The following is an 11,894-nucleotide window of genomic DNA, read 5'->3' as shown; positions in this document are numbered from 1 at the left end:
AAAAAAAGACTTTACAAGAAAGTAGTGCTATAAAATCAGCAGGCAGAGATTTGAAAAATGAAATATTTCTACTGTAGAGGTCTGTGTGCTTTGTGTGGTAATGCAGCATGTCTATGTATCTGTGATTCCCTGAAGCATCGCATGCTATAAGAGAATTTCTTCTACATCAAGATTGCGTCTTATTAATTCAGAGAGCATCAATGTTTAAAATGCACGAAGTGTTAAACAAAAGCACTTGGGAACAGTTGGAAAGTGATTTATCAACTACAACAGGCTGCCTTGTCATCTCACGGGGAGACTTCCATTGCCCTTCCCACAGCTTACATGCTCTATTTACATAAACTATGCCAAGGGCCCGCTTGGTGTGGGCAGCACTACAGACAGTGCTGCAGGATATTTAAGCTGATGATAAATGATTTTTATGTTTTGTATTGTGAATGTATTACCACAGGGTTGTAGAGAGTAACACAAGTCACGTGTTTCACAATGAAATAATTGGATGTTAATTTCCCGAAAAGCAGAGAAAGAAGTCAAGGAGATTCATGTTGAAGAAAATGATTTCTCAAAAAGCCTCCAGGAGACAACACAGTTATTCTTTATATAATGGATGGAAACAGTTCATCGCAGGACTCGGAGACAATAGAGTGACTTGAGAGAGGGGGGGGGGGGGCTGCATAGTTAGTTACATTTTGTTTAACAGGGTGTGACAAATGTAAATGAATTACGTGTGAATGATGTAGGACACAGAGTCAGTAAACAATAATCCTGTTATTCTTAATCCTGTCTGCATGCCAGTTTTCCTCGCAAATGGATTCAGTCAACTTTGAATTCAGGGAATTGTAGTCACAACAAAGAGAACAAATAAATCTAATTATGTAATGCGTCTTTAAGTAGTTTTTTGGTTTTTTTAACATGTTAAGCATTAATGTAGTCATCAGTATCAGATTTTCTGGTAAGTGTACAAGTCATTTTCCCATTGCTTTAAATGTTCTTGCACAGAAATCTACATTAAAGCTAACACTGAGTTAAAATATGAAAACAAGAAAGGTTAAACACCAGGCTGAAAAAAATAAACACTTAAATATCTCCTTATATATATAAACATATATAACAAATAAAATTCGGGAGTTTAACATGACAATAACGGAAATGATGTAATAGTTAATGAGTACTTAATTGCCTTTTCCCATATGTTATCTTTCTCATATCTGTGTTTAAATGAAGGCAACATTAAAGGTTGTGCACACCGATTTCCTTTATTGCAAGCAACAGAGCTGCAGAATGTTGCCCACCATGTGCCAAAAACCTGCATTGTATTTTTCAACCAGTAGAGGGCGTAGTGGTTCTACTTGATACTGCCTACAAAGCCCTCACTTGTGCCCTCTGGAAAGCAGCCTGGTTTCAGTGTTGAAGTGCAGCATCCACTGATCTGGTGTTTGTGCTCTGAGGGTAAAAAAAACTGCGCTGTGAAAATGAAGGGTCTGAGCTCAGGATGTGACAGGTCTTTCCATTACTAAGAGTCACACTGAGTCACACTAACCAGTCACCAAACACTGGAGTCATTTTGTATCCTGGTGGGACCTAATTGCATTTAAACAGCTGCTGTTGGCAAGCATAACTTAACATTTCTTCTCCAAGAGATTCCCTCACTCCGCTGCGTCTCTCCCTCTTTTCATTTCTCACAGCACTTTCCATCACTCGCTTGTCACTATGCATCACAGACTTCAGGCTCAGGATACGAGTGTGCAGCACTCTGTGAGTACTGGTTAAACTGCACACCTGCAGGGGGCTGCATGTATTCCGTCATGATACTTTCTAACCCGATTAACCCTTGGAGTGGGAGGCAGCAGCATGTGGAGCGTCTCGCAGACTCATCACCGCTTACCCTTATATATACAAATGCACTCGCTCAACCCTGGTGCTCTTAATAATCCAGAAGGAGGAGAAGTCTCCTGCCAAAGTCACTTGTCATTCCCACATGCTGGTTGCCATGGTAATGTCTCATGCATCAATCAAGGTCTCTGGAAGTGCGTTGGTTGGTTGGTTGGTTGGTTTGTGAGAAGAGAATTACTGAAAGCTTTGATTTCATCTCCTCTATAGGTCAAGTTAACACTTAGACCACTGGCCTTCAGGGGCGGATCCAAGAGGTGGCTCTGAACTTCTGAAACCTGATAGGCTGCCCCAGAGGTCACCTCAGAATTCTTAAATTATGATTGGCTTCTTTTTGGGGGTACTTTATGCAGTTTGAAAAGAATAAGCATGGAGTATGTTGCTAAACATGTATTCATGCCCCACTAATGCATGTGATTGAATAGAATAGAATGACTTTATTGATGGGAAATTGTGGTGTTACAGCGGCATGTTATCTAAGCAAATAAAACAATATAAGAATAGATACATAAATAAGAATAAGAGATTCATACATCAAGGATTTAACTTAACATTCCTACTGGTTTAAAAATATTAAATACAACGTTTATTCAGGTTTGTTAACTGAATGTAAAAATACTTGCTGGAGGTAAGAGATGTACATTTGCAAAAACAGTGGTGACAGTGGTAAATGTGCAATAACAATATAGAGGGTTCTCCAGAGCTGTGCAAATTCGTGGCTGTGCAATCAAAGATATATATGTTAAAGTGCAGGAGTGTAGATACGTTATCAGTTGACCATATATCTTTGTCACAGGAGTATATTGTTTGTTTGTTTGTTTGTTTGTTTGATTGATTGATTGACTGTCTTCGGTCCATTGCCTTGTTGCTTTGTTTCGTTGTTGCTGCTGCTACCATTTTAATATTTGTATTATTCTTCATATCTATCAATTATTATACTTAAAATAGCTAGTAGAACACATTTTTTCTTAATCACTGTATTATCTGTTGTTGTTGTTGTTGTTGTTGTTGCTCTGTATGTTTGTCTCTCTCTCCTTCTCTCCCTCTATCCAGTCTGGGCAGATGGCTGTTCACCATGAGTCTGGTTCTGTTCAAGGACCAAATGTTGCTAAGTGCCTGCTGATGATGGGTGTGTGCTGAGTGTGTGTGAAAAGAGACTGATGGAAACAGAATACAAATGTTCTTTGCACTCGTGAAGTCAGTGCCCCAATTTGGCCGCCTGCAGTCCAAAACAAAAAGTCCAAACACACCCTGTGTCCCCCACCTTGTCATCTGTTAACACGTCCTCTTTCTCCTCTTTATGATTTAGATGTTAGCTTCACTTATTACAAAGCAGCCCTTGAGATGTGTAGCCGTGCTATTGGCAGCAGTAGTGGCAGCAGCAGCGGGAGCCACATTCTCCAGGAAACTTTAAGGCCCTGAGCCACAATTGGATGCAGCAATTGTCCAGGGGATGATGTGCCTGTTAAGATAAGAGCAGCAGGCAGCCAAGGCCCAGAGACGGAGAGAGGAGTCTGCTGGTGCATTAGGAGCCATTACCCCTGCTGTCCCCTCGCACATCTCTGTCTGATGCCTCTGGACTCCATGGTGCAGATATTGCTTAAATGCCGGGATATTCTTGAGCCTGAATCCGCTAGCAGCCTTTTGTGTAGTTTAAAAGAAGAAAAATCCACCTATCAAGGACAAACACAGCTGTGTCACAAATGGAAGAATGTTTGATCTGAAGGTGTTTGTCGGGGGAAAAGTGTTTTTGCTTACATTGAACAACACCGGTGCAGAAGTGTTTTCACCTCCAAACAAAAGCAGGAATGATTTCATCAAGAGAGCCAACAAGGGCGATGCCATTCTGCTTAATTCCCTGCATCAATCACCCTCTAGTTGTATGTAGGGTGTGATGATGATTTGGCTCCGTATATCCTTTAATCTGCGCTCCACATTAATTTGTCTGTTTAGAAATAATTTACTGATTGCTTCGCTGTGCCAGTTAATGTTGCATGAGAGGCCGCAGCGAGCCTGATATGGTGACGTTAATCTCTGCAGTTAAAAAACCTGCTTTGATTTCAGAAACGTTTTCCTCAAAGGTCATCCAAAGTCGATATACGACATGAGAGGCACTTATGATAAAAGTGAAAGGAAACTGAAAACCCTTCATTTACTTTTATCAGTAAATGTTGAGTGTGGGATGACTAGGAATGTGAAAATATGACAAGATGGTGATAATAATAATCCATCCTTTGGATGAAAGTATCACCACACTGCAGAGAAATGATTCAAGCACTGCAGACATTTGGACTTAAAGGAAATCACAGTTGTATTCATAACATTATTAAATGGCTGCATTCCATTCAGATGAGCCAGTTCTCGGGTTCTGGTTTTTGGGAATGCAACATGGCTTACTGGAACATCTCAAAATGTTTACAGTCATAACCTCTGAAGTTTTTTGTTTCTTAGGAACATATTCTCATATTGATACAAAGCTCATGTCCTTCCATAGAAAGTTATTAAACGGTTGCATGCTGTTAGCTTTATTAGCCATAAAGCTAACTGCTGTGAATTTTTATATGGGGTTCTAAGGTGACTGACTTTCTCTTAGGGCCAGCCTCTAGTGGCCACTAGAGGGACTGCAGTTTTTAGCACTAAGAAACTGGCTCTTTTTTTTGCAGCTTAGTTTAACTCTGCATGAAGACTTCAAACATAAAATAAAGTGGAAAGCATTAATCAGGCAGAAACAGACATCATCTGCATAAATACATTCCCCAAAGCAACATCACCAAAGTTTGCTAAGTGATATGTAACAAGTTTGTTTTTGTATGGAGAAAAATCTCTAAAAATGTAACCTTTTATCTGTGAGACAAGGATATTTCAGTATCTGCTGTCCCTCCAGTTTTAATGCCATTTTACCGTCTCATGCCTGTAGCTCCTTATTAGATGAACAGATATGGGAATAATGTTTCTGGTATTATTAAATTCTCTCAAGGAAAGATAATAATCATATTTCCCATATGTCAGACCGTTTAAGATGCCATTTAGAGTTGGGTTTCTTTTGTCTGCCTTTTTTGTGTTGAATAAAGTCATTGTCTCATCTCATATCGATTAAACAAGGAAAAACGTTTTTGTTTTTATGACGTGTGATCTGTTGTTTCCTTCCAGTGCACAACAGGGACATTGTCTGCAACGACATCACCAGCGCTAAACAGGCTGCAGAGGGCTGTCTCTGTCTCTCTCTCCTCCATCCTGTCTGGCTTATCGTTGCCCCCCCCTTTCTCTACCCCCGTCTCATCCCATCCAACTATGTTTAACTTTATTTCAGAGGCGTGAATTTTGTTCTGTCAGATGACCGATTGAGGGCGACCAGGAGCAGAATCGATTGGAAATGGCTCGAGCACAGAGATGCATAGTCCTGAGCGAGAGGCCACTTGGTATTGAACCAGCTTTACTGAGCGCTGTGTGGTCCGAGAGAAAGAGAAGAGGAAGCATTTTCATTTAATGTATTTGCCAATTATACAAAAAGTCCATTAAAACAACAGCCTGTCAGTTGAATACAGAACTACATTGAAGATGGATGGAGGTAAACACAGTGAGAAAGTGTCTGAATGAAGTTAAACTATCTATCTTCCATTCATGTCTGACCTTGTTATAAACTTTGGACTGACATGCTTTTTGACCGCTGAAGAAGAATGCAATTGAGTTGTCTTGTCCTCCTTGCTGCTGCAGTCATTTTACCACAGAGGGTTTCACTGCTGTCATTGAAGCAACATCAAATAAATCTGTTGTCCCGTGAATCGAGACGGCACCATGTCGGCCACTCAGGAAAGTGAAAGGGGGGGGGGGGGGGGGGGTCATTTGTCAACCAGAGGCTGCTGGGAAATAGGGTGGCATACTTCAATTGTCAACACGTGAGTCATATTTTCTCTCTCCTGCAGGGATAATGTCAAACCAAGTTCAACTGTTTACGACGTACGACTTCATTTCTCATATCTGAATGGCAGGCCCCCCCCCCCCCCCAAGACACCATGCACAGGCTGCTCACACCATGCCAGAGCAGGGAGAGTGTTGATAAGGCTGCTGTTATTCTGAGGAGGGAGGAATGCATGCCAACTTTCAGAGTCTGACATAGTCAGACAGTTGATATCTGTGTTGAGCTCAGGTTGGTACCTCACTCCTCCTTACCCCCCCCCCCCCCCCCCATCACTCTCTCCTGCTCTTGCTCTATGCCTCTAAACTTTTTTCATAAAACTTTTTTTTTATGCAACATGCTGATAGTATTTGGAGCATCGCTGCAGGCGCCGTCAGAGTCGACAGGTCACAATCAATCTTGATGACTGTGGGGAACTGTGGATGTCACATGCAATCTTCTAATGGTGATAAGTTATTAAGAGCTGTGCAGAGAAATAAGACCAGCTAAAAGTTAATTTCCTTCATCATGTTTAAGGTTGTGTATCCAGATGCAGAAAGATTTCTTTCTTCAGTTGCATGATTGCATAATGATTGCATCATTTCATGGGGTAATTACTGTGATTAGAATCTTGATTAAAGAATTAAGACTAATGTTTTCTGTGACTGTGTTATTGTTTGAAATGATTTTTTCAGAGTAACATAAAATGCAAAGGATCTGACTTTTACCAAACAGTTATATATTCTTGTGTATTTTTCATAAAAAAAAAAAGATTGTTGCATTGATTGCTTTGTTCCTGTCTTAGAGACGCTGAAGGCATTATTTCAGTCAAATAAAAACTGAAAAGAAATTTACAATCCAAACTGTCATTGTCTCGGCAGCGTGCAGCCTCTTGGTGGGACATAACTTTTCATATGCTTTAGAAAATGACAGATGAATGCAATGAATGCATCCAGAGGCGGATGCAGCTTTATAAATTGAGCCAAAGCTCTCTGATCTGCAGGATGATAGATCACGCCACATCCTGTTACAAAACAGAGGAAACTTTGTGTGCTCTTTCATTTCTTATCACAACAAGCAGAGGAGTCTGAGCTCGCTTTAGAACGGTGCGTATGAATAGCTAAGTGATGCAGTGCTGTACATAATCACCCATGGCATCATCAAGATGAACAGTCCTACAACACAAGGTGAAAGTCTGGTGACAGCCCATCTTCCATCAAAGTCCAGATGAAGATGTTGAGCAGTGGGTAGAGTGTTCTCCACACTGGGTTGCCTGGGACTAAGTGGGTCATGTTCACATCTAGTAGATTTAACTGCCTCTCTGTGCCCCATTGACTGCTGAAGAAATGAGGCATGCTGGGAGTGAAATGGGGTGTCACTGATGAGGGCTCTGTGGAAGGCCCCACATCATCTAGTAGGACTTACCTGAGGTCACTACTCATGTTTGTGTGTTCTTTTTCTCATTGTCTGACTCATCACTAAGACTGATTGTCATGGAAACCAGTTTGAAACTTGAATACAGGTTAAACAAGTAACTCTTCATACGACACATGAAAGTTGACCTTGAGTTGATCATTATGCTGTATAGATGCTGTACAGCTTCTAGAAACTGACTCTGGCTCTCTGTTGAAGGTAAATAAATACTTTACTTAACAGTTCACCTCAATGGGATGCTAAGTGGTTTTCTTTAAGTGCTCTCATTCCTGTCAATGATTGTGGTGCAGATCGGTGAGCACAGTGGCAATCCCCAAGGCACGGGCTAATCATTGTCATCCGCTGGATCACACAGACGGGCTCCTTGGAGTCCTGGAAGTCTTCATGATGTTCAAAACATCCTGTTCTAACACGCTCTGTGATCGAAAATACAGAACAAATTCTCTTTCCTTTGGTTTTTTTATTTGAATGATTCTATCTCAGCCAGTGGTTCCCAATCTTTTTGTCCTTGGAGCCCCCCCCCCCCCCTTCTTGTATCTGAGAAAAGCTGAGCCCACCCATGTGAAAACTGTGATACATTGCTTTCAAAAACTAACATAAATTCGAACAGTCTTCATAAAATCCCACCAGAATATGCCTACACATTTGTTCTTACCAAAATACTCTTCTAGAAGTTTCCCAGTTATGTTCTAACATGATTTTATTTTAAATGTGAAAATCCAATTTTGACAACCTCAGAGCAGAGAAAGCCTTGCACCCCCCCTCTAGGGGGGTCCGGAGTTTTTCCATTTCCTCAATGGTTCCCAGGTTGGAACCAATGATCAAAGCAATATCACATGAGCGGGACTGATGTTGAACTAACTATTAGCACCACTGTGATTGGGTACTAAAGGATAGTCACAGTTGTGAAAACCTCAAGTGTGATATTCTGTGATAACCATATTTCCCATAAGTCAGACCTCATTTGGAGTTTGACTTCTTCTGTCTGCCTTTGTTGTGTAAAACAAAAACATTGTCTCTTCACATATCGCTATGACCGCTACAATCCAACTCTGTTGGAATATAATAGATAAAAGCCAAGAAAACAAACACAACCACAGAACATTTGTTTTAAACTTCCTTTGGAAAAAGAAGCTGTTGGATTGAACACCCTGCACAGGTGTGGGCGTGTTGGACTCTGTTTTTTATCTTGGTGATGGATTGGCAATCAATCTAGTGTTTTTCTGCCTTCCACCCACTGCACCCTGAGAAAGACTCCAACCCATTCTAACGACCCTCAATAGGACAAAGTGGGGATAGATAAAACATGGATCTATAATCCTCATTTGTGATTCCCCCCCCCCCCCCCCCCCCCACCATGCTGCCAGTGCACAAAGTCTCCTCTGAGATGTGTATCAGGATGTCAGGGATCTGGGAACATGTTGTGCCCTGTTTCTCAGAGATCCTTCAAACTGCATCCATGTGCCTTTCAAAGAATAAAAAGTCGGATTCATTTTCACACTGTGCACTTCATCATCATCTGTGGTTTCATCAGGGACAACATGTCCACGAAGGAGTCTACGCTTTGTCCCACATGCTTACATAACACCGTGCTGAATTGATTGAGTGATTTGAAATTATTATGCATCTTGAGACAAATTGCTGATTTGAGTCAATATAAGATAATACCCTGTCAGGTTGTAGATAGCAGGATTCTGTGGATGTACCATTTTCAGTGTGACCAGTCATCAAATGTCAAAATGATGATGATAATCATCTTGACCAGTTGTGACTTCTCTCTCTCTCCCTGTCTAACACTCTCACACAGTCAGAGCAAAGAGTGAAGACAAAGAGAAAGGTGCAAAGAATGTGTCATGCCAGGCATCTTAAGCCTTTTTAGCACGACTGGCCTTCGGCAAAGTGAAGACATGAAGACGCCCAAGAATGCCAAACATTAACTCAGCATGAGTATGAAAAAAAAAAAACAGAAAAGAAAGACAAAGCAAACACCAAAATTTTGAGTTTGCCTCCTGCGATGGAGGAAAGCAAAGCTGCCTTGCCTGGCAACAGCCCTAATTTTGGCTGCTTTTCATCTGGGCTTGGCCTTTTGACAATAGACGCGATTGAAGCAATCTTCACAGCCTGCATTTCTATTTGTCTGAAAGGTCATCCATTCAGAATTTGAAGGTAGAGGGGGAAAGGTGGAAGGGGTGGAGTGCTCATCTGGGCATAAGCAGGCGTTGATGAATGACCGAGGAACTGCGTGCATATGCTGTTGGATATATAAAAATGTATTTATATCAGCCTGCATGTGTGTGGGATTCTGTGTGTTTGCATGTGCGTGTGTGACTAATTTTTGGAGCTGATTTTTTGCATGATTCCGTCTATGATCTCTTCATGAACTCAAAACTCGTATCCACTCCCACCACTCCACAGACTCTCCATGATGACCCTCATCATTTTTCATATTCATCTTTTTTTTTTCACTTCCCTTTCTTATCGGCCTTTTATCTCCCCGTCTCTCCAACGCCGCAGTCTCATCTCCCTCTTATCTCCTCCTCGTCTCCACAGAAGATAGCCTCGATCCACAGCTGCACTAAGCCGGCTCAAACTTCAGTCCAATTCTTCAACATGAATATTTCATTTACGTTTTTTAAGTCATCATCGTCTTATGGGTGACAGGGTAGCTGTAAACACTGCTGATGGAAAGTAAGGAAGGGGAAATTGGGCCAAATTGGGAAGTTTTCAAACATGAAAATGAGATATTCTTGAATTAAAGTTTAGAGCTAAAAATGGATATAATTAACAACTTGTTTGATTTTGAAAATGGAAAAGCATGCAGTATTTCTTAATCATACATCCAATAAGTATTTATGGCCTGAGTGTGCGGCATGTTTAAACATTCCCATAAATTACCTAAAGCCATTGGCATTGAAATAAATTCTAGTACATAAACACTACACATTTATAATTTATAATTGCATTTTAGAGGTCAGTAATTCATTTAATTGAAGAATGTTGAATAAAAGGCTCTTTTGATTGTACCAGGCTTGAGTACTAACCTCAGTATTATAGGTAGTGTGCAATAGATCCAAATAAAGCAGCAATATCTGCAACAATGTCAGAGGAAATTAAGAAAAACGACTTATTTTCCTGCCAACTGACAGTGGAGCAAAGTTGTCTCTATCTATGACATTACACAGAAGAGGACTGCTGCTCTTTTGTTTTCCTTCTATGAGAGTGAATCACATCTTAAATAAATCAATACTGCTTCCTGTCTCTGTCTTGTGGTTGTATGAAATAAATGAATGTACACAATCAATCAAAAAAAACCTTGAGCATTTATTTGACGTGTTAAAAAAAAGGTATCTCACTCCAATATAGGCTTTCAAAGCTTCAGGGGAAAGTTGTGAAAGTACATCCTGAGTTAAAGAGAATGATGAATGCTGTGTTCTTGTGATTGCTGGGGGACATAATAATGATGAGACACATCAATCTTTATTACCACTCCAGCTCCCAGTCCAGAACATCCAAGGGCAACAGAAATATTGCACTCACGGAGGACATTTATCTTCACACACCTGCCTATAGGAGCTGTGAGGAAACAGACTTCCTCTGAAATTATCTTCTTTTTCTTATTCTCTGTGGAAAATGACTAATTCAACTCAATAATTTGAGCCAAGTAATAATTATTTTATTTATAGTGAGCACGAGAATGACTCAATTTAATATATAACAGGGGATAATCCTTATTTCAATCAGAAGCGGACATAAATTACTGAGTTTCGATTGGTGGACTCATCTGACTGTCCAGCCAGGGTCGCATTCTGATTGGCTAAAAGACATAAAACCCCGCTTTCTCGTACCTGTCGATCTGTGAGAGGCCGCCATGGCTTCCCAACGCCCCGCCTACCAAATAAACCCCGCCCCCTTTTCCACCGGCGGACACTCGGCAGGCGGGTTGACTGTTCTCGAGATGTGGCGCATGAGTGTGCGTTTCGGGATGTAACGGCTGTCTCTCGGAGGACCCAGACTGAATTTTAACGAAAAAAAGCATAACCGTGGAGATAACAAGAGATACGAACTGAAGTAAGGGAGTTTACGACAGCACGGAGTGGCGGGAGATACAGGAGCGTGGCGGGAGAAATGGCGGAGCACCACACTGCCAGCGACGGCAAGCAGCACAAAGCGTCCACCGGGGGCTCGGTGCACGGCAGACCCGGCGCCGCGGGAGGAGGAGGAGGAGGAGGAGGGGGAAAAGGAGGCCTGTCCGGCGGGCTGACTCAGCCGGCAGGGTGGCAGTCTTTACTCTCATTTAGCATTCTTTTTCTGGCCTGCCTGGCTGGATTCAGCTCCAGACTGTTCGCTGTGATCCGGTTCGAGAGCATCATCCACGAGTTTGATCCATGGTAAGCTAGCTAACATTTATCAGACTGAGAACACTTTCTTATAGTGGAGGAAGTGTAGAGGTCTTTTATTCAAAACTAATATAAAACATTTTAATTTCAATGCATTGTTTGAAGCCAGCAAATGTTTAAAAGAAAGCTTTAACTACTTCTGATAGCCCCTCAGTTACTCACCTCTTCTAATGACTGAAGGCTGGATTTGTCTCTGATGATATGAGGACACACTTTGAATATGAGCTCAGCTTCCTGATGTATATTGTCTCAAGGACCTTGACATTTAAAAGAGACGA

The 11,894-nt window shown here is 41.4% G+C and overlaps 1 protein-coding gene across 1 annotated transcript in view; it reads left to right on the top strand.

The window, feature by feature from the left end:
* Window positions 1–11,128: 11,128 nt before the first annotated feature.
* The window catches only part of LOC132990597 (dolichyl-diphosphooligosaccharide--protein glycosyltransferase subunit STT3B), an 89,981-nt gene continuing 89,215 nt past the window's right edge, over window positions 11,129–11,894 (top strand). The window contains exon 1 of the mRNA XM_061058896.1: window positions 11,129–11,607. Within this exon, the coding sequence (XP_060914879.1) occupies window positions 11,345–11,607 (263 nt within the window). The 5' untranslated portion in view covers window positions 11,129–11,344. The remainder of the gene's footprint in view (window positions 11,608–11,894) is intronic.

The sequence above is a fragment of the Labrus mixtus genome, chromosome 16 (genome assembly GCF_963584025.1).
Source record: "Labrus mixtus chromosome 16, fLabMix1.1, whole genome shotgun sequence".
Lineage (NCBI taxonomy): Eukaryota > Metazoa > Chordata > Actinopteri > Labriformes > Labridae > Labrus > Labrus mixtus.
The sequence above is the reverse complement of the archived record's forward strand: the minus strand, read 5'-3'. Positions and strand labels throughout refer to the sequence as shown.